This window comes from Phodopus roborovskii, unplaced genomic scaffold (assembly GCF_943737965.1).
Source record: "Phodopus roborovskii unplaced genomic scaffold, PHOROB, whole genome shotgun sequence".
NCBI classification, from domain to species: Eukaryota; Metazoa; Chordata; class Mammalia; order Rodentia; family Cricetidae; genus Phodopus; species Phodopus roborovskii.
This window is the reverse complement of record NW_026126459.1, coordinates 24,778,193-24,799,133: the sequence shown is the minus strand read 5'-3', so window position 1 is coordinate 24,799,133 and position 20,941 is coordinate 24,778,193. Positions and strand designations below refer to the sequence as shown.

At 49.2% G+C, this 20,941-nt stretch overlaps 2 protein-coding genes across 3 annotated transcripts in view; both read left to right on the top strand.

Annotated features, from left to right (window-relative positions):
* The window catches only part of LOC127226110 (keratin, type II cytoskeletal 71), a 48,887-nt gene that overhangs the window by 22,229 nt on the left and 5,717 nt on the right, over positions 1 to 20,941 (top strand). Inside the window, exon 1 of one of the 2 annotated variants that reach the window (XM_051189964.1) lies at positions 18,414 to 18,935. The exons of the other annotated variant lie outside the window; for it this stretch is intronic. Within the exon in view, the coding sequence (XP_051045921.1) occupies positions 18,492 to 18,935 (444 nt within the window). The 5' untranslated portion in view covers positions 18,414 to 18,491. Of the gene's footprint in view, positions 1 to 18,413; positions 18,936 to 20,941 lie in introns of those variants that run through there. 2 annotated transcript variants of the gene reach the window in all.
* On the top strand, positions 949 to 8,900 carry Krt74 (keratin 74). Its single transcript, XM_051189979.1, has 9 exons — positions 949 to 1,427; positions 2,009 to 2,223; positions 2,942 to 3,002; positions 3,559 to 3,654; positions 3,879 to 4,043; positions 5,482 to 5,607; positions 7,057 to 7,277; positions 7,812 to 7,846; positions 8,272 to 8,900. The coding sequence occupies exons 1-9, from the start codon at positions 957 to 959 to the stop codon at positions 8,469 to 8,471; spliced, it is 1,590 nt and encodes a 529-aa protein (XP_051045936.1). The 5' UTR covers positions 949 to 956; the 3' UTR covers positions 8,472 to 8,900.

The following is a 20,941-nucleotide window of genomic DNA, read 5'->3' as shown; positions in this document are numbered from 1 at the left end:
TGCTTTGAGATAGTTTAAAAATCCACCAGGCCTCCTGGGTTCTCAAGGGCTGATGTTCGCTATCCTAAAATTAAGCCTGGAAGTGATCAGGGAATTGACAGAACAGTGCCCCAGGGGCCCAGGAGTGAAACCTAGGAATTCATACCTCTGACTAATTACATCCAGGATATGGTCTACACATCTAGAGGTCAGCTACTGCACAGCTCCTGCCTGAGTTCTCAGGATGGGCAGATAACCTCAGCCCAGGAGAGAAAATTCCAGTGGAGGAAATGGTGGCTGCCAGAGAAGCTTCTCACTGTTGGAAGTACATCTTCTTGCACTTCCTGCCCAACACAAACCTCCCCCATAGTGCTCGTGCAGGCAGAGGTCAGACTGATGCTGGCTCTCATTTCTACCCTGTCTTGGGCCCTGTCTATGCTGGACAGCTGTGGTCCTTAGCATACCCGAATGGTGACTCTGTAGACCTTCTGTCTTGATCTAGCTAGATCTGTGAGGACAATGCCCTCTCCTTTCTCAGTACCCTGTTCCTCAAGAAGATCAAATGGCAGGAGGCAGGAGAAGCCTGGGGTGTTCAGAGGACCCCTCCTCGGATGAAGGCAGGCATTTACCCTGTGTCTTGGTAGATAAGCAGGAAGGCGGCATCGCTGGAAAAGTAAAGCTAAGAGATCGCTGAGGGGGATAACTCTGCAGGTCCCTAATTAGGGAACAGATAAACTCTAAATTAGACCACTGCAGCATGCAAGGGCAGCATATTCCACTTTCTATCAAAGGGCTTTGTTTCTCAAAGGCTTGGAGATCTGTGCTCTGCAAATTGCCCTGGCCCTTCCTCAGGGGAAGGAGACAGTGGAGAGACGCCCCTTTCCGGTTTCCTGGGCTCAGTGGGGATAAAAGGAGACAGCCTTCTTGTGCCTCAGTATCGTGCACTGCTCCAGCTCTGTCAAGCCATCTCCTCCATCATGAGTCGACAACTAAACTTTAGGTCTGGTGGTGACAAGGGCAACTTCAGTGTGTTTTCTGCAGTGGTGCCAAGGGGACCCATGGGTGGCAGGGCTTCTTGCCAGGCAACTGGTCACAGGGATGGGGCTGGCTTCAGCAGCAGGAGCCTCTACGGTCTTGGAGGGAATCAACATATTTCCTTCGATATGGCAGGTGGCAGTGCTAGGGCCACAGGGCATAGCTTTGGGCATGGCTCTGGGTATGGAGGGACTGGAACCAGCGGCTTTGCCAGCAGCATGTTTGGCAGTGTGGCCCTGGGGCCCACTTGTCCATCTATGTGTCTGCCTGGGGGCATCCGCCATGTTACTGTCAACAAGAGCCTCCTGGCTCCCCTCAATGTGGAGCTAGACCCCGAGATCCAGAAGGTGTGCACGCAGGAGTGGGAGCAGATCAAAGCTCTGAATGACAAGTTCGCTTCCTTCATTGACAAGGTGAGTCTTATAGGAAGACATAATGATGCCATAGCAATAGCAATTCTATTTCCTGGGCAATTGGATGGATGTGATGGGACCTGGATGATGGGTGGTCTCTCATCTCAAGGGAAAGGGAATAGAGTTACAAAGTGCCCAGAATGAGGAATAAATGAAGATTGCTTCATGTGGGAATCTTATAGAGAAGGTAGGGCACTGGATAGAGGTAGTCTTATTTTGAGAAAAGTGGTGATTTCCTGAAGGTCAAGTTGTGGGAGGTGTTCCCATTTTGTGTTTTTTAAGGATGTGAACAACTGAGATAACTGAGAACAATCAGAAGGCAGGGTTCACAGTACAGGGAGGTCCATTTAGACCTAAGGGAATGTCTCCTGGGCCCAGGGTCAGGCCCCAGAAGTTAGAATGCTGTCTCTTGGTTTAAGTGCTCAGTGACTAGAGGCCCTAAAGGTGGGGAATGCACTTGTTCAAAATGTCTCTCAGGAAGGACATCTGGTGGATAGTTAGGGCTCAACTCACAGGATTTTACATCCACGGGGCATTATAATATCTGTATGGTTCCAGGTGGCTGTGGCTTTGGGTTCCAGGTGCGCTTCCTAGAGCAGCAGAACCAGGTGCTGGAGACCAAGTGGGAGCTGCTGCAGCAGCTGGACCTGAACAACTGCAAGAGGAGCCTGGAGCCTGTGTATGAGGCCCACATCCGCAGCCTTCGAAAGCAGCTAGAGACGTTGTCTGGGGACAGGGTGAGGCTGGACTCAGAGCTGAGGAACGTGAGGGATGTGGTGGAGGACTACAAGAAGAGGTGAGCAGACCACCAAAGGTGTCATGTGTTAAAGCTCCAGGGTGAGGAGCTCATGTGGTCTTCTCTGGCTGTGGGGGAGGCACCCACCCTGTGATAACATCTTCTCAGATTGATAGGTAGCAGTTCCTGAGTTTGCTGCCCTCTGGATGCTTTGGTTGTTGGTTAAGGATTCTGTGTAGGCATTTGGGTATTTTCCTGAGACACAATCAGGAAATCCAAGGACTTCTTATTCATACCATCAGCCTCTTGGCACTTACTTCTGGCACATGTTACTTTTCCTATCATTGTCATCAGCGCCTGATGGGGCAGCTTAAGGAAGCAGAGGCTTGTTTGGGATCATGGTTTGAGGGGATGCTGGCTTTCCTGGCCGCAAAAGCACAGCAGCTGGTAGCTCCACAGTGATGGGCAGAGGCTGGTTCCATGCTACCAATCAAGAGCCAGAGAGCTGAGGCCAGAAGTAGGGTCAAGCTTGAAATCCTCAGCTCTGCCCCTCCAGCTATGTGGCTGTCAGCTAGGTCCCATGACTAGAAGCTTCTACAACCTTCAAAACAGTACCACAGGCTGGGGACCAAGTATTCAAATGTGTGAGTCTGTGGGGCACACATGACACTAAAATCATAATGCCCAGAGATCCCAGGATCCCCAGGGCTTGCCCCGTGGGGGAAAGAGGTTACTTGGTTACTTGACAGACCCTGCCATCTTCTCTCGTCTCCCACAGGTATGAAGTGGAGATTGCCCGACGTACAGAAGCCGAGAACAAGTTTGTGTTACTTAAGAAGGTGAGCCCAGGTTAGGTGGTGGTGGTGCATGCTTTTAATCCCAGAACTTGGGAGGCAGAGGTGGGCAGATCTCTGTGAGTTTGAGGCCAGCCTGGTCTACAGAGTGAGTTCTAGGGCAGCCAAAATAAATGAAGATAAAGAAATTCTTTAAAAAAGAAGGTGAACTCAGAAGCAACCATGGGCTTTAGTCTCTCTTGCACCTGTATCCTAAGTGACTCTGCTTAGGACTTCATCCGAGACACCTGGAGAGGGTCTAGGAGCTGAATTTGAGTTGGACCAGAGTTATGGCTTCCAGAAAGTTGGAGAGGAAGGACACACAGCCAGGAACTGGATAGGAAGAGGGAGTCCTTGTGGGGACACTGGGAGAACATGGCTCAGCTCAGCTCCCTGCCTGGCTTGAGGGAATGCAAGTGCCAATCTGGGCTGACTGTTCTCTAGGTGAAACAAAGAAGGACTAGCCCTGTTCCCTCCCTCTGTTCCCAAAGGTTCAGTCAGCAGAGGCAGGGTGATTAGTGGGAAGAGGGGTGTATTATGATGTTATGGGGCCTCTCTGCAGGATACAGATGCAGCCTACATGGTCAAGGTGGAACTTCAAGCCAAAGTGGACTCTTTGGAGAAAGACATCAAGTTTCTCAAGTGTCTGTATGATGCGGTGAGGGCATTTTTATCCCCCACACTACTGCCTCTCTTTAGCCAAGAGCCTCTGACCACCTTCCCAGAGGGACAGCACTGGGAGGGACTCAAAGTACATCAGATAAAGGTGTTTGCAGAGAGTAGCATGGCCAACTCTGTCAGAGACCGTGCATGGACCCAGAAACCTGATGGAGAAGAGGTAAGTATCTGGGGGTCCTGACTCTGTTTCTATCTCCAATTCAGGAGATTGCCCAGCTCCAGACTCATGTCAGTGACACCTCTGTCATCCTCTCCATGGACAACAACCGGGATCTGGACCTTGACAGTATCATTGCTGAGGTCCGTGCCCATTATGAGGACATTGCCCTAAAGAGCAAGGCTGAAGCTGAGGCACTGTACCAGACTAAGGTAAGCACTGGGCGGGGAGAGGAACCTCTTCCCTTCCTGGGAAGGGTCCCTAAACCAACAACATAGAAATGCTGAGCATGAGTTGGGACCAATGGCATTCTGTCCGAAAGAAGTTCTAGGCAGTGCTATCAAACTAGTGTGGATGGACAAATCAACAGGGAGAGGCTAGTCCTCAAGGAGGCTCAGCGTGAAGCACTCCCATTGTAAAGCAGATGCATTTATGGGGATGGGGATACAGTGGCACAGGGAAGGAGGACAAGAGTATCAGAACAGAGTAGCAGTGGGTGAGCTGGGGCCGGGAGGGGGGCGGAAAAGAGAAAGCCCTTAGCTTGTTTCTGCTTTGCATGAGGGTATTAGAAGACTCTCAAAAGCCAGCTGGACTTCAAGGAGCACCTACAAACAGGTCCGGTGATGGAGTAAGACCCTCAGGGTGCTTCTGCTCTTGCCCTCGTTTTCATAGTCATTAATGTATCAGCTTTCCATTTCTGTAACAAAAATGGTGAGGAGGAAAAAAAAAATCAACTTACAACCAGCCGAGGTTTGTTTTGGTTCACGGGTGCAGAGGTTTCAGTCTGTGAATGCTTGGCCCAGGGGGCACAGAGCACATCACGGCAGAGCTCGTGGCAGAGGGGCCAGCTCACTTCACAGCATTCAGGAGGCAGAGAGAGCAGGAGAGAGTGGCCGGGTACTTTCGTTCCCAATATTCCCTTCAAGGGCATGTCCCCAGTTCTTACTAGGACTTACGTCTCAATAGTGCTAAGCTGAGGATCAAGATATTGACACATAGGCCTTTGGGGGACACTCCCAATTCCAACAACAGCACCACCAAGCCGGGATGGCAGGGGTAGCTCACTCTCACTACCCGCTTTTGTCCCTCGTTCCTGTCCACAGGCATCCCACCTCCTCTTCCCTGAAGGGCTGGACATGGGTAGAGGAAAGCCACTAGTCCCCCACTCTACCCCAATCCCACCTGTAACCCCCTCTAAAGACACGTGTGCCCTCAGCTTCCCTTCTTCTCTGACCTGTGGCTGGGAAGTTCTGCAGAAGAGGGTGAGCCTAGAGAGAGCAGGGCAGGCTGCATCTTCAACGCCGGAGCAGAGCCAGGCTGGGCCTTTGGGAGATGCTTCTCTGAATACAGGATGGCAAAGAGGGGTCAGAACTCTCATATTCTCACATTGGGGAGGGCTTAATGAGTGGGGACTACACCTTCCTTTCTACTCTGGGAAAAGATTCAGGATGGGGCCTAGCTTGGTCACACGAAGGTTCTGCCTAAAGGACAGGGCGAGGGGGTTTCTTGGTCAGAGCCGGAAGGGCACCTGGACACTGGCTTCAACACCTCCACTTGAGGGTCACCTCAAGCTCTCCGGGGTAGGTATGCTCTCCCAGGGCTGGTCATTTCCTCCATCTTATCCACATCTTCCTCTCTCTGGGACATTAGATTCAGGAACTGCAGCTGGCAGCTGGCTGCCATGGGGCCAACCTGAAACACACCAGGAATGAGATGATGGAGCTGAACCGGCTTGTCCAGAGGGTCCGCTGTGATCTGGCTAATGTGAAGAAGCAGGTGGGCAGTGACCAGGAGAACAATGAGAGGCACAGCTGCACTCCTGTGATGGAGACACAGGGCTGCCCTTGAGGAGGAAGCAGGGCTCCCTAAGGGCTTGAGAGTCTCAGGGCCAACAATGGCTCTCCTTCACCCTGTATCAGAATGGGGAAGATGCTATTCACCTCTGGCTCACCCATTGTGTAGATAGGACAGCTGAACAGAAAAGGAATAGTGCCCCCACCCGGTCATCTACAGGGCAGGGTTAGAGCTCAGGGGCTCCAGGTAGCCTTGCCTTAAGTTTTATTTTCTGTGTCTAACACACCTGCCCCATGCCTTTTGTGTGTGACCCTCTGAGAGCAGGCCTTAGGCCTCCTCTCAAGTGTCTGGGTGCACGGGATGAGACAGGGCCCTCTGTGGCCATCCTGCATTCCTGTCCTCGTGGTGGGGCATGGCCCTGGTGGAGGGGTGCAGCAGCAAATGCAGTCCCCTGGATTCTCCCACCGTGCCGCAGGACCATTTTCTTTGCACTGGTCTTACCTGAAGACAATAATTCCTAAATGCTGGGTGAGTGAGTGAGTGTGTCCGAGTGTGCCTATATGTGTGTCAGTGTATGTGTATTATGTCAGGGTGGTGTATGTACACATGTGTACAGGTGTCCACACCTGTATGTGCATGGAAGGCTAGGAGAACATCTATGTCCTGATCTATCACTGTCTTACTGTTTTTGAGATGAAGTCTCCACTGAACTTGTAGCTAAGCTGGCTGCCAGTAAGCGCCAGTGATCCTTCCTTCTCCACCCCTGACCACAGCTCTTGGGTTATAAGAGGGGGCATGGCCAAACCTAGCTTTTCATGTGTGTTCTAGGGATTTGAAGTCAGGTTCACATGCTTGGGCATTATTGATTTTACCTTCTTAGCCATCTCCCAGTCAACATCTTTAAAGGTCCATCTGCAATGGAAAGTGCAGACCCAGATTCTGGTGTTGGCTGCTCCTTTTTGCACCTTGGGTCCCATTTGTATAATGAAGCTACTGTGCTACCTTACCACCATCTTAGTTATTTTTCCTGTTGTGATAAAAAATAAAAAACCCTGACATAAGGGAGAAAGGGTTTCCTTTGGCTACTGTAGGAGAGCATAGCCCAGCATGGTGGACTGTGGAGAGCATGGTCCAGCATGGTGTCAAGCTGTCAAGTTGCATCTGTGGTTAAGCAGCAGAGGATGGTGAACCCCCGAACTCAGTTAGCTTTCTTCTTTCGTAGGTCATCCAGAACCTAAGTCCAGGAAATGGTACTGTTCATGTTTAGGGTGGGTCTTCCCACTTGAACCAATCTAATCAAGATGATCCCTCATAGGCACAACCAAAGACTTGTCTCCTGGGTGATTGTATCAGGTTCATGATATTAACAATCACAACTGTGATCCAATTGTATTTTATGTTCTGACCCTCTCTCTGCTCTTTATTCCCCAGTGCTCCAACCTGGAATCGGCCATCATTGATGCTGAGCAACGAGGGGACAGTGCCCTCAAGGATGCCCGGGCCAAGCTGGATGAGCTGGAGGGCGCCCTGCAGCAGGCCAAGGAGGAGCTGGCTCGGATGATGCGCGAGTACCAGGAGCTCATGGGCTTGAAGCTGTCACTGGACATTGAGATCGCCACCTACCGCAAGCTGCTGGAGGGCGAGGAGTGCAGGTGAGGGTGCTGGCGGGCAAGGCCATGGTGCCAAGGCAGAAACGGCTGTGGTTTCTCTGGCTGAGCGGGCATTTGAGAGGAGAACGATGGGGAAAACAGTGTTAGCAACACCATGAGAGAGGGCAGCTGTGGTTTGCCATGTGAACTCAGATGTGCTTCCTGCAGGGGGATGTTGGAGGCCAGCCATATGTACAGGGGGTTTTGTGGTGATACAAATGGAGCTGTGGGGGCAGACAGATTGTCCCATTGCCCCACACTCTCAATATGGTCCCAGTAGATCATGCTACACCTCTATTTACCGTCTGTAGAATGAAGGTTAGGATCTTCATGTGTTGCAAGAAGAATAAATTACATTAACAAACACAGGAAAGCAGGAGCCCACTAAGGCTCAGCTGAATCCCTGAGGTTTTATTCCTTTGGTTTGTTTGTTTGAAATAAGGGCTTTCTCTGTAGCCCAGGCTGGCCTCAAAGTCATGGTAATCCTCCTGCCTCAGCCTCCCAAGTGGTCTTATCTTTTAACTTTCTGTGTTGCAGGATGTCTGGCGAGAACCCATCCTCTGTGAGCATCTGTGAGTATCCTAGAGATGGGATGGGCTGAGGAAGCCAGGGGCCATGGGATACATGATGCCCCTCCAATCTCCATCTTACCTCACCTAGAAGTCTCTGTTACCATCCTCTGAAAGTTCTCTGGTGTCAGGGGCAACAATTCCCACCTTCTGTCCCCTGGAAAAAGTGATTGAAGTTCATACCCATCTCTTTTGTTATCCATCTCCTGGAACAGTAGCCTGGAGAAAGGCTTTGGGGATGGCAGGCACTATATCCTCTGTGGTTCCCCCACCACATGGTTAGGTACATGGCAAGGTCTCACTCACTGTATTGGCTATGCACATGGCCCTCACATTGTCCAGGGATAAGCAGAGCAACTTCAGAGATGGCACTTACCATGGTTGTTGTCATTTGCTGACAGACACTACTCTCGGCCCTTCTTCCTCAGCTGTCATCAGCAGCAGCCATAGTTCCTATGGCTGTCACCCAAGCTCCATGAGCTCTGACTTTGGGGCTTGCAATGTAACTGGAAGCCCCAGCACCCCTCAAAACACCCAGACCAAGACCAGAGGAGCAAGAGCAAGAGACGTCAGGGACTCCCAGGATAAGAGCACTGCTGTTGGTAGCCTGGCCAAGAAGACCACTTGATAAGCCCACCGCCCTGCTCACCTCAGTGTCTGGAGAAAGAATGTCTTTGCTGCTACCCAGAGATGACCATCATACTTGAACCCTCCATCCCCAAGTTTTAGGACTCTCTCTACTACACTTGACTATCCACTATCCACTTTAAGTTCTGAGTGACACAGTCAGTCTTCCCATGTCAGTAGGTCCCATGTGGGCTTCTGACTTTTCTTGCCTTCAGTTTGCTGAAGGCTGTGGAAGCACAAGCCACCACCATCTTCTCAAGCTAAGGAGGCTATGATCAACCAGAGAGAGGGAAGAGAAAGGAGGGGCATTGAGGCCATATTCTCAGTTGTCTAGATTTTTGCTCTCAGAATGGGTGGGTGGGATTTTGGCAGTCTTTATCTGTCCCATTGACCAGGCCATTGTAGAGTGACTGGATTGTTCAGGAAATAACAATATTGTTCAGGAAACAATATACATGTTTGCAGATCCTCCAATGAGCTCCTATTCACAGAGCCACATTGAAGAGAACTTTTTTCCCACCTTGGGTCACCACTTTGATTATCAACAATAGTTACTTCTACCTGTCAAGCACCTACTGTGTGCCAGGTTGTCAGGATCCTGGTATGTGTTCCATCTAGTTTTCCCCTTACCCTGTAGAGAATGCACAAGCCACATCTTTGGGACACATAGGGAAGCTGTTTCTCAGAGTGACTGAACTAGCCCACATTATATGAGTGACTGAGCTAGCCCATATCACACACCTACAAGTCAGCTCAAGCCTGGCAGATGGCAGGGTTCATGATGTTTTGCTATTATGTCACAATCACTTTTAGAGAGAGAATATCAAGGCCACAGTCCTCGATAAAGGCAGTCAATCTTGCTGGCTTTTGTGAAGACTGTGGCTATGTTTGGTTCTCGGACCTCTCCCTAGGCCTGTGACCTCCAGGACTTTATGACTCTAGAGTGCTATTGTTGTAAGCTGAGTCCAGCGATGGACTTAATCTTGTCTCTGGGTGGTCCTACCCAGCCTCAAGTCAAGGATTGCTGTGTGAAGGATGGCACCACCATATCCCTTCCTTGCATGGCCCAAGGACTCTCAGTTTCTGCTGAATGAGCAATAAACTACCTCGGACCAATGTCGGGTGTACATCCATCCATCTGTTCAAACCTTCCACTGTGTATAGACAATGTGACCCACATGTACATATGCACAGCCATTGGGTAGCTGGAGGTCAACTCAGGGGACTGCACAGGAGGTCACTTCAGGCTGCAGGGAGAAATAGAAACACTTAGAGCCATGCACTTGTGCCTCTCACATCATCTGCAAAAATGAATCAAATGTATGCAACACATAAACACAGTAGTTAAAAATATAAAACTACTAGAAGAAAATACAAGGGTAAATTTGTAAAAACCCTAGAATCAGGAATGGATTAGGCAAAACAGATTAACTACTGAACTTTATGAATTAAAAACATCTTTAAAAGAGGTTGCTTTGTTATATTTGAGGCAAGTCCTCTATAGCCCAGGCTAGCTTTGAACTTGTGACACTCTTCCCTCCTCAAGCCCTGAGATGACAGATATGAGCCATGTGGGCCAGCATTGTTGTAAGGCCAAGTTAAACAGCTTTTCCTGAGGGCATAGGAAATATCTCACCCCAGAGAGGACACTGGTGACAGACCAAAGAAATGATTCCATCTGAGTCTAGCTTAGTGAACCAGTGGATTTATTGGGACTTCAGACAGGAGTATGAAAGAGGGGTTATAAGTAATAGCATGGCTGACTCAGGGGCATCTTCATCACCAAAAAGCCTCGTGACTGTTGGAATTTTCTGTGCTTTCTGGGTCTGATAAATTTCAAGAACTTTCCAAGTCTCCTCCTCCCTGCAGAAGGGACACAACTCACACTGTCAAGAAAGTAGCAGCTGGGTGGTGGTGGCACGCATCTTTAATCTCAGCACTTGGGAGGCAGAGGTAGGTGCTCTATGAGTTCAAGGCCAGCCTGGTCTATAGACAGACAGAGGTACACAGAGAAAACCTGTTTCTGAAAAAGAAAAAGGAAAAAAAAGAAGAAATAAAGAAAAAAAAAGAAAAAGAAAGTGGGAAGAGCCAGGCATGGTCATGGGTGCTGCTCCCTCTGCATTTGTGAAGCTGAGTTCAAGGCCACTGTGGGATACACGGTAAGACCACCCACTCCCAAGCAACAAAAATGTGAAGGGGGCATGAGAAATTAAGTGAGAAGGGGACCTGCAGGAGGACAAAAATATTTACAAATCATTTCTCCAGTAGGTTCTAGTATTCAGAGTATGAAAGGAACTCTTACAACTCAACAAGACAAGGATAGCTTAGCTAAGAAACTGCAAAGTGGCTGTAGATTTGGCTCAGCAGTTAAGAGCACATACTGCTCTTCCAGAGAACCTGAGTGTGATTTCCAGCACCCACATCTGATGGTCTCACCACCTGTAATTCTAGCCCCAGGGGATCCAACATCTCTAGCCTCTTCAGGCATCTGTATTCATGTGTACACACACATACACATGCACACACACACACACACACACACAGGCATGCAGGCGTACACACAAAATAATCAAGTTTTTAAAAAGGAGTATGAAAAGGACTTTAATGAATTTTCATCTACAGAATGTATACATATGGCCAATGAACACACAAAAATATGTTCAATGTAGACATTAGAAAAATTGGGGAGCAAATCCATAATTTATACCTTCTAAAGCAATTATACTATTAAAAAAAAAACCAGGGGATAACAGATACTGGCGAGGATGTCCAGAAGTTGGAACCTTTTGTGCTTTTGTTTTGTCTTGAGACATGGTCTCACTATGTAGCCAAGCCTGGCCTGGAACTCACTATGTTGATCAGGCTGGCCTCAAGCTCTTAAAGATTCACCTGCCTTTGCCTCCTAAGCTCAGGGTCTAAGGGCATATGCCACTAAGCTTGACAGAGAGGTTAGAATCTCTGTATGGTCCTTAAGAATTAGGCTGGAGTGTTGGCTCAGTGGTTAAGAGCACATGTGACTCTTGCAAAGGACCCAGGTTCTATTCACAGCCCCCACATGGTGACTCACAACCATCTGTCCTTCAGTTCTAAGGGCTCCCATTCCCTTTTTTGACCTTAGTAAGCACCAGACATTCATGTGGTATATTGACATAGACACAGGGACCACACACACACACACACACACACACACACACACACACACACACACACGCACACACACACGCACACACACACACACACACACACACACACACACACACACACACAAAATAAATACAAGGATTGCCATGTGTCAGTAAGTCTACTCCTAGAGATACAGGCAAAGGAACTGAAATCAGATATTTCAACAGCATACGTGATGTAGACGCTCATAGCAGTGCTAGATAAAACAGCCCAAATTTCAGCAATGAATGAATGGCTAAAACTGAAGTTCAGTATATACTTACAATGAGTATTTTTTTCCTAATCCATGAAAAGAAATGCTGTTACAATGAGAGTGATTCCTGCTAAAAAGAAGAAGAGGAAGAATAAGAATAAGGAGGAGGAGGAGAAGGAGAGATTCCCTCATTGCACTATACATACATAGATGTATCCAGATTAGGAACTCCAAATAGACAAACAGTGGAAATATCAGGCTGCTGGCAATGGATATAGGGCTTTCTTTGGAGTGATGAAATGCTTTGAAATTAGGAAGAGGTCATTGACTGTACCACTGGGAACACAGAAATGTCAGTTAATTTTATGGTCTATCATTTTCATTTCAATAAAAGTATAAATTGAACACGGGAGTGGGAGTGTTAGTAAAAAGAACAGTGAAACTGTGTCCCAGTTTCTCCACCATCAGAGGCAATCTGTCATAGACAGGGAAACTGTCTAGGGCCAACAGGACACAGGGACAAACAGCCTCTATTCAACTGGCTTAGGGAAGTGCAAGCTAGTCTTTGATGGCTAAGAGATGACTCTCTGGGACTCTTGCTGCCACCAAATAAGGCATCCTTGCATTCTTTCACTGGATTTCCTGCTTATTTAACTGGCTACCTGTGTTTTAAGCTTTGGCCATGGAGAACAGTTGGCAGCCTAGTGTCCGTGTTTGCCCTTGATGAGCTGAAGCCATGGGAACTGACAAACTTCAACATTTCTTTCATCAGCCAGAACCATGGTCCTGTAGCTTGGACCAGGCTTTGTGTGTGTATGTGTGTGTGTGTGTGTGTGTGTGTGTGTGTGTGTCTGTGTGTTTGCCTGTGTGCATATTCATGTCTGTATCTGGGAGTTTGTGTGTATAAGTAGGCACACATGTGTATGAGGAGGCCATAGTTCAACTTCTGGTGTCTTTCTCTACTGTTCTCTAGCTTATTTATTTATTTGTTTATTTATATTTTATCTATTTATTTATTGAGACAGGGCCTCTCCTTTAACTTGGGGATTTAGCCCTGCGTATCCTCCTATGTCTGTTTTCCAGTGCTAAGATAGCAGTCACATCCTACCAGGTCTGGCTTTTTATGCTGGTGCTCTGGATGTGTGGCAAGAACTTTGTCCACTGAGCTACCTTCCCAGCTCTTCAGACCAGGTATTTAAGGTCCAGCCTTGCTGAAGTTCTCAACCCCGATGTTAACTAGCTAATGTGAACACAACATCCCACCACCACCAAAAACTTATCTTCATTCAGGACTCGGCAGAGAAGTCCAATGTTTACTGGACTAAGAAGTCCTCCAAGGAATATGTCTTCCCCATATGTGGTGGCTGCCTGGCAAGGAGAGGCTGCTTGATAAATGCTGAGTGAGTCATTTGGGAAGAGGTTTCCTCTCAGGCCCGCTGCTGTCACGGTCTCAGGGATGCTGGATGGGGCAATGATTAACTCACTCTGTCACCAGCTGGAGTCACTGCCTCTTCTCCCAGGGCTATTATTGAGCAAGAATAAATGGAAAACACATGAAATGAGATTATTGGCCTTACAGACGAGAGCACTCAGGGTTGGGAGGGCCAGGATATGGAGAGCTCAGTGTTCACCACTATGGTTCAACAGTCAGACCTACAGAAGAGGGCAGAAACCAGAGACTGTGGGAGGCACCTGGGGGGCAAGTGTATGACCAGGCTGTGAGAGGCCCAGGTCACAGACTGCACCCATTCTACTGGGAGCCCAGAGCTGAGCCACGGTACAGCTACTCACCTGCCATGCAACCTCGAGGAAATTGCCTAACTTCCTTGGGCATTAATATCTCATTTACGAAGTGGCAATAATAATAGTGCCAGCCTTCAGGGCTGTTGTGAGGATTAAATGAATTAATGTATGTGAGGTGCTTAGAACCATGGCTGGCAGGATGAACCCTGACTAAGTATTAGCTACTGCAGTCATGATCATTTTCATTATTATTATTTACAAGGTATCTTTCTTCCACCTCAGGGAATGCACCAGATGTTGGTATCTCCTTCCTTAGGGATGTAGAAACAGGGGAGAGGAAGGTAGAAGGCCTACCCACTGTTGCACAGGCAATGAGTGGCCCACATAAGACTGTGACATGGGTCCTCAGAGTCCCAAAGTCCACACACTATGCCAGAAGTGTAGAGAAGAGCCAAGAAGGAGATGGTCAGCCATGTTCAAAAGAAGTATCCCATCCAGAGAGCTAATGGAGGGGACAGGGGACAGGGCTGTCCTGAATGGTATCTCTCCACCAAGACTACATGCCTCTGTCCTTTACACCTGAGTTCTTGGGGTGAGCTCACACCAAGAACTGGCTGAGTACCCCTCCTGCCCCTCAAGTAGTCTGACTGGCCACACCCTGGGGTCTGAAGTCACTCCAGCTGGCTCAGGCTGGACACTGCCTCCCTGAGCCCATGCAAGAGTACAAAGAGACCGCTCTTGGGGATTCACAGACAACATGCTCATGACCTGGTCCCTCTGCTGAGGAGGGTTGGGAGGACCCCAGCTGATGTCATCCAAATAGCCCAGCTCATTTTCTCTAATTTTGGAGATAATTGCCTTGCTCAGAGAGCTACCTGCCCCTCTCCTGGTGCTTCTAGCCTCTCCCATGCCTAGGCTTACCCACACAGGGCTAGATTCTGCCTCCTCAGAGACTCAACAGACTTCAATGACCCCCTGACACACACACAGCCTAAGCTCTGGAGTTTCTGTACCCAAAGTCACTCTCTACACATGACCACTTCAGCCTAGTGGGTCTTTCCCTCACAAATGACCTCCCCCTCAGCATCCTGGGATGCTCCCCCTACTTCTTAAGGGTCAGCTCAACCATTCTTCCATTGAAAGATGGAAATATCAGCCTCTCCTGCAGGCAGCCTGTGTGTGTTTAGTTTCCCAAGCCTCCCATCTTTGTTCATTCCCTTCTCCAACCCTGCAGCTGCAGCCTGGGGGACTCAGGTCTCCCTCGGAGGCTTTCTCTTAAGCTTGTTGGCCCAAGACCTCTGGAAGGGTCAGCAGATGCACCAATCAAAGCCATGGGACACAAACAAATGTGTCAACCCTATTGTCACTACACACATGGAAGCACAAAGGCAAACTACAGTTTACTCATATAAACAAAATGGAAGAGCAGGATAAAACCAATATAACACACAGATAAAGCTGATCGGCCAAGCCACCTGCCTTTCCCTCGAATGCTCCTGCCAAATCTCCCTGGTATCTTCAGGGTTTTATTCTATGACCTCAGTCTTTTCATTTTTCAGGTGAGCAATGCTGTGGCCATAAGACACGCAAGACTGGCTGAGCACCATTCAAAAGTCACTTCTGTCAGAGAGCCACCTTCTTGGTGACAAGTGTGTAAAGTCTTCACCATTAGGCCTTGGGATCTCCAATGCAGGCTTCTGTCTCCTCCTGCCCCCAATTCTCTCCAGATCTCTGCTAAGCAGGGACAGAGCCTTTGTACCCTTGGTGAACTGGGACTCCATTCTGGTTTTCTTTACTCCCTCCCTTTACCCTCTAGCAAAACGTGAGCATCCTGGTACCTGATCTGGGCCCACCCTTCCTGTGGGTGGTCCAGAACTCTTGCTTCCTCCTCTGTTATCATTCTCATCAACAACACATGGTGTTTCATTCCTCATGGCCAGTATCTGATTAACTCATTCATGCTACCATGTAAATGACTTGGTAATAACTTAGTGAGCTGTTTCTCTCTGGGACACTTGCCTTTGTAGGGCAAAGACATCAAGAATAAGCTATTTGGAGGCAGGGTGCTTTGTACCGTTCCCATCAGAATTTGGTTATATGTCCAACAAACGTTTGACAAATGAATCAACATCAATAGATGTGACATCATGTCTACAAAGTGCTTCCTATTGAGTTTCATACTTGGCAACCACTTGATTGACTGTGGCTATTATTTGTAATGGTCAATTTTCTCGGATCAGCAGTGGTTTGGGAGAGCCTGGGGTGTGTAGGGTCACCACCCCTTCCCTGTCCTCAGCATCTGATGCCACTGTACCGGAATGTGCTGATATGGATGCCACACTCGAGAGGAAGGAGGGGAGACAGGCTGAGCCTCTGGCTCTTTAGTCACTGACACTGGTTATTGGACATTTCAGGCCCTAGGGAATGCTTCATATAGAATAACATGTGTAATCCTTGCCACTCCTGCATTAATGTCTATTGTCCTATTCTCCCTGGGAGAAGCTGAGACCAGAAAGGTCAAATGTGGTGGAGAAGAAATTGGGTCCTTGGAGTCTGGGTCTCCATCTGGTACCATCCCAGGTGGACAAAAGTCCAGCATCCTGTCTCTGCTGTTTGCTCTGTTTTCAGCAAGGGGCTGCCCACTGGAGGGGGCTGATCCTGGCCTGCAAGGCACTCACAGAGGGAGGCATCACTAGCTTATAGAACCATCACCATACTCAGGAATCGCCATTTCCTATATGCAGAGGTTATGGACAGAGGACCAGAGTGCAGAAAAGATAGTCCAATCCAGAGACCAGGGTTTCAGCAACTTTCTAGAGGAGCAGAGGGATGTCATGAGGAGGTGACAGAAGAGGTCAGGGATGTGTGTGAATAGCTTGGCAAATATTGGAGGGCACTGATGATGAGACAGTGGATGAGATGTCGATGGGCAGGCAGGGACAAGCAAAGAACAGAAAGTGAGTAGGAACGGAGGATGAAGAACACTGCTGACTGGGCCAGGGTGCTGCCATATATCTATATATATATACATATACATATACATATACATATACATATATATATATATATATATATATATATATATATAGTCAGGGAAGGTATAGCTGGCAAAGCTATTGACAGGAATGCTGTGCCAGGGCTACCCTCTGAGAGCTGATGAAGGGAACAGCAGAGATGGGAGGAAGGGACAGAGGCGCGCTAGGTAGCCTCTGGGAGGTCTTGGGAAGCTCTGTTGTTCTTACAAAATGGAGTTGAGATGATGCATGATGTGGTCTTCAGAGGAGCATTGAGGAAGTTCTTTCCACATCACTGTGTTGCCACACATCCAAGAGCCTGCCCAGGACTGAGAGAGGAGACCAGAGCTCAGACGCCAGCTGTACTGGTCCAGAAAGACTCATGAGGAGGGCTGGGTAGAGCACGGGAGTAAGAGATGGGAGAACAAAGGATGGATGTAAGATGGACGTGGGACAGGGAGAAAAGAGGGCAGCGGAAGCAAGCTATGATGCTGTTTTGACATCAGCAAGGAAGACAAGATGGCAGGAGGGAACGGAAAGGAAAGCAGGGGGGAGTAGGTTCCATGCCCAGTAAATCCAGATGGAGCTCCAGCCTAGCCTGAGTCCAGATTTTTCTTCCTTCATGACCCTATTCAATTGAGAGCCCCACCTCACTCTGGAACCCTGGCAGGGACTTTTGAGAGAGGCCATTCTCCAGAGGTGAGGCAGACAGGGGCCGGCCAGGCTGATCAATGGAGGGGACTGGGGCCTGTCATGGGAGCCAGTGACCTAGGACAGAGAGGACAGAAGACGGAGCCTCTGGGAGGCAGGCACCAAAAGTCTGGCATGGTGCACAGTCCTGCTCCCATTGAGGGCTCTCTGACTTAGCTGTGTGAGGTCTGGACTCCTAGGAATGACCCCAGCCAGGCTCGACTCCTGAATGCTCAGGCCTGGGCATAGTAGCTGGAGTTAGGGCCTATGGCTGAGGGCCGATTCCTGCCCTTACTAGCAGATGGCAGGAGAGTGGGGCATGATGAAACAGAGTTTCTATGGTACACATTTGAACTCCCCAAACCATGTGCATCCTGTCTGCCCTCTCTACTTACTGTCAGTTGAGACCCCACCATACTCCACACTCTTGGCTTTTTATTTTCTCCAGTGATCAAAAGGCTTGTCCCTCCCTTCAGCCCCTTAACAACCTGACTATGAATGTTTGAGAGGTACAATGGGGACATCTAGCTCTCCAGAAAGTGTGATAAGCACATGGTTGTCACTATCCCATAGCTGTTGTGGCCTGGGCTACTCAATGCTAAAGATAGTTCCTGCCACTCTAGTGCCCCAACAAAGGGAGTCACTTCTGTCTAAGGCTCTTGTCTGCAGGAGGCCTTGGGAGAATGGTTGCTAGAGAGGGTCTTTCTAGGACAGAGGGTACAGCTATGGTACAGTCCTTGAATACTGTATTTAGTGGCTATCTCTGTCCAAAATGTCCCTGTCATCTCTGCTCTCTGAACCCCTGTAAGGATGCCAACCACAGAGATGAATCTGAGAGATGGTACAGTGCCAGTGACATTCCCCTGGGGAGGCTTTGGCCTGGGGCAAATTACCTTATAACAGCAGGTTAATTAGATAAGACCCAAATTATCTGAGCAAGGGTTTGCAAGCCCAGCAATTTGACAGTTTCATGTTGTTTCAGAGATGGGGAGGGCCGATCTCTGGCTCAGCACAGAGAAAATGACTTCTTGCTCCTAGGCAAGCCAAACCCACGAATTAAGTTCTCCACTGCCCATCTGCACGTCCAACGCCACACATATATAAAGGCACCTGCAGGTCCTCACCACAGCCAGTACAACCTTCCTGGGATTTGCCTTCCTCTGGTACTTGTACTCCATCTCCACCAGCAACCAGCAACATGAGCCGCCAATTCACCTGCAAGTCTGGAGCTGGCAACAGGGGTTTCAGTGGCTGCTCTGCAGTTTTGTCTGGGGGCAGCTCATCCTCCTACCGGGCAGGAGGCAAAGGGCTCAGTGGGAGCTTTGGTAGTCGGAGTCTCTACAGCCTGGGAGGCGCCAGAAGCATCACTTTCAACATGGCCAGTGGCAGTGGCAAGAACGGAGGTTTTGGATTTGGCCGGAACCGAGCCAGTGGCTTTGCTGGCAGCATCTTCGGCAGTGTGGCCCTGGGACCTGTGTGCCCGGCTGTGTGCCCACCTGGAGGCATCCACCAGGTCACAGTCAATGAAAGCCTCCTGGCCCCACTCAATGTGGAGCTGGACCCAGAGATCCAGAAGGTGCGCGCACAGGAGCGGGAGCAGATCAAGGCTCTAAACAACAAGTTCGCCTCCTTCATCGACAAGGTGGGTCTCTGAGGATGGGGGCCTGGGGACAGCTCTCCTCTCCTCCTGTTGGAGTAGGTGACCTTCACTCCCTCAGGAAGCATTGAAGTTGTGTACACTTACTGTACACAAGGTATACATTCTGTCACCTTAATATTTTGTAAAAGATTTTCTGTTGTCCAGAGAGAAAACACCAGCAGGGGTTGTTGATGCTGGCACAGACTTTCAGGGATAGTCACAGGAGAACCCTGGGAAAGAGATCTGGACCTTGCTGTGGAGAGATCTGGCTTGAAACCATTGCTAACTCTTGTGGTCACGCACACTGTACACGGTGAAGGCCAGGAGGAGGAGAATCAGCTTTGGGACAACCAGAAAGCCAGTCTTCCCCCAGGCATGCAGACCTAGTCACCTGATGAATGGATCGGGCGTATGAATGGGTGTGTGGTTTCCCCAGGCCCTTTGGGCTAAAGGATCCTTCCATAGTGGATGCTTGTGTCAGTGGTCCAGGGCACCCTTGCAAGGTAGGAGGGGTAGAGGCCCTCTGGAGTCAGAATTAGTCTATGATGACCATGTGGATGACTTTGGGGGACATTGCTTGTCCCATCTGGGTCATTATATTCTTATCTCTAGTGTGAAAATCATGAACTTACACTGGGGCTTGTGCTAGTTTAGAAAGAAGGCTCATGCAGAGATCTTGGCACAATGCCTGGCTTAGACTAAGCCCCCCCCCCACAGTGGTGGCTGGTGTGGCTGGGGAAGGGCACTGGGAAGCAGAGGAACCTCAGACTTGGATAAGATCTCAAGAGATCCTCCATCCAGCTCAGCCAGGATGCTGGCTGTGATACATGAGAGACAGCTTCCCCTGGGTTATGGGTCAGCAAAACCATAGAGGCTAATGCCACACCTACAGTCATTTGGAGGACAGGCAGGGTGAGGGTTCACCCTTGGTCTCCTACCTGCAGGTCTAGGTTCAGAGCTGAGAGGGATATGTTGGCTCCATGACAGTCAAGCATCACAGCCCCAGGCCTTGTGGCCACAAGAGCAGTCTCTGCCCCTTAGTGCTAGTTTTTCCCTGTGGAGGTCTCACCCTCTGCTCTGTCTCAGGGGCCAAGGCTGGCACTGACTACAGCTTCTTGTCGTTGAGGCTAGTCACATCTAGACAATCAAGGAGCTCTGAGGATTTGGTTCTGGGGGTGGGAGTGTCCTGCACCTGAGTGGGCTGGTCAGACTCTACAGAGGGGTAATTTCAGAGATACAAAAGAAAGATGAGGGTGGTCTTCTTGGGGAATGGGAAGGAGACCCAAAGCCTGTTTAGCTCTCCAGGAGCTTTGGTCTGAGGAGCACTGTGGCCTCTCATCCCCAGACAGAGAGGAGATATTGAGTCCTGTTGGTGACCTAGCTGTGTCTAGTGGCATGCTAGGCACTGTGGTGTCCCAGGTGTGGTTAATGCTCAGCTCATGAAGAACTCTGAATTGGATCAACCAAACCGAGTGCTGGATGATCTGTTAGGGATCAGATGTTCGGAGCATAGTCTCATCTCAGTGCAGAGTTTCATGTGGAATTCCTCATCCTGTGAACACAACCTTGCTGGAGTGTGCCTATGCCCACTGATGTTAAAAAAAAAAAAAAGAAGGCAAAATTTTAAAAAATTATGGTACCCATAACCATCTGGGGGTGATATATGTTAATGACCTCTGGCAAATTCCCTGGTATGTTGAGGGCCAGGCCCTGTCTGTTCATCCAGTTCCATGTTTCATGTTCCAGACAGCTGAGTTCTACAACTGTGCATGCATGTGTTGGGGAGTGGGTAGTACCCATGAGCAGAGCTGGGATGGGGGTTCCATGTGGGAATTTGAAGCACTCAGAGGTTCTTGGACTCAACCTCACTGCACATGTCATAAGATTGGGAGCAGACCCCATATTCACAGTGGATGGCCTTTCCAAGCAGATGCACCCAGTCTGGCCCCATGCTGCTGTTGTCAGGAGGGCTCACATGTCACTCTGCTCAGTCACCATGGGCTCTAGTT

What these genes read in the sequence shown, in the direction of transcription:
- Krt74 (XM_051189979.1), top strand. Translation starts at nt 957, where the DNA reads ATGAGTCGACAACTAAACTTTAGGTCTGGTGGTGACAAGGGCAACTTC. An exon ending in GTGGAGGACTACAAGAAGAG is followed by an intron (nt 2,224 to 2,941) that starts GTGAGCAGACCA and finishes CGTCTCCCACAG; the next exon opens with GTATGAAGTGGAGATTGCCC. An exon ending in CCCATCCTCTGTGAGCATCT is followed by an intron (nt 7,847 to 8,271) that starts GTGAGTATCCTA and finishes CTTCTTCCTCAG; the next exon opens with CTGTCATCAGCAGCAGCCAT.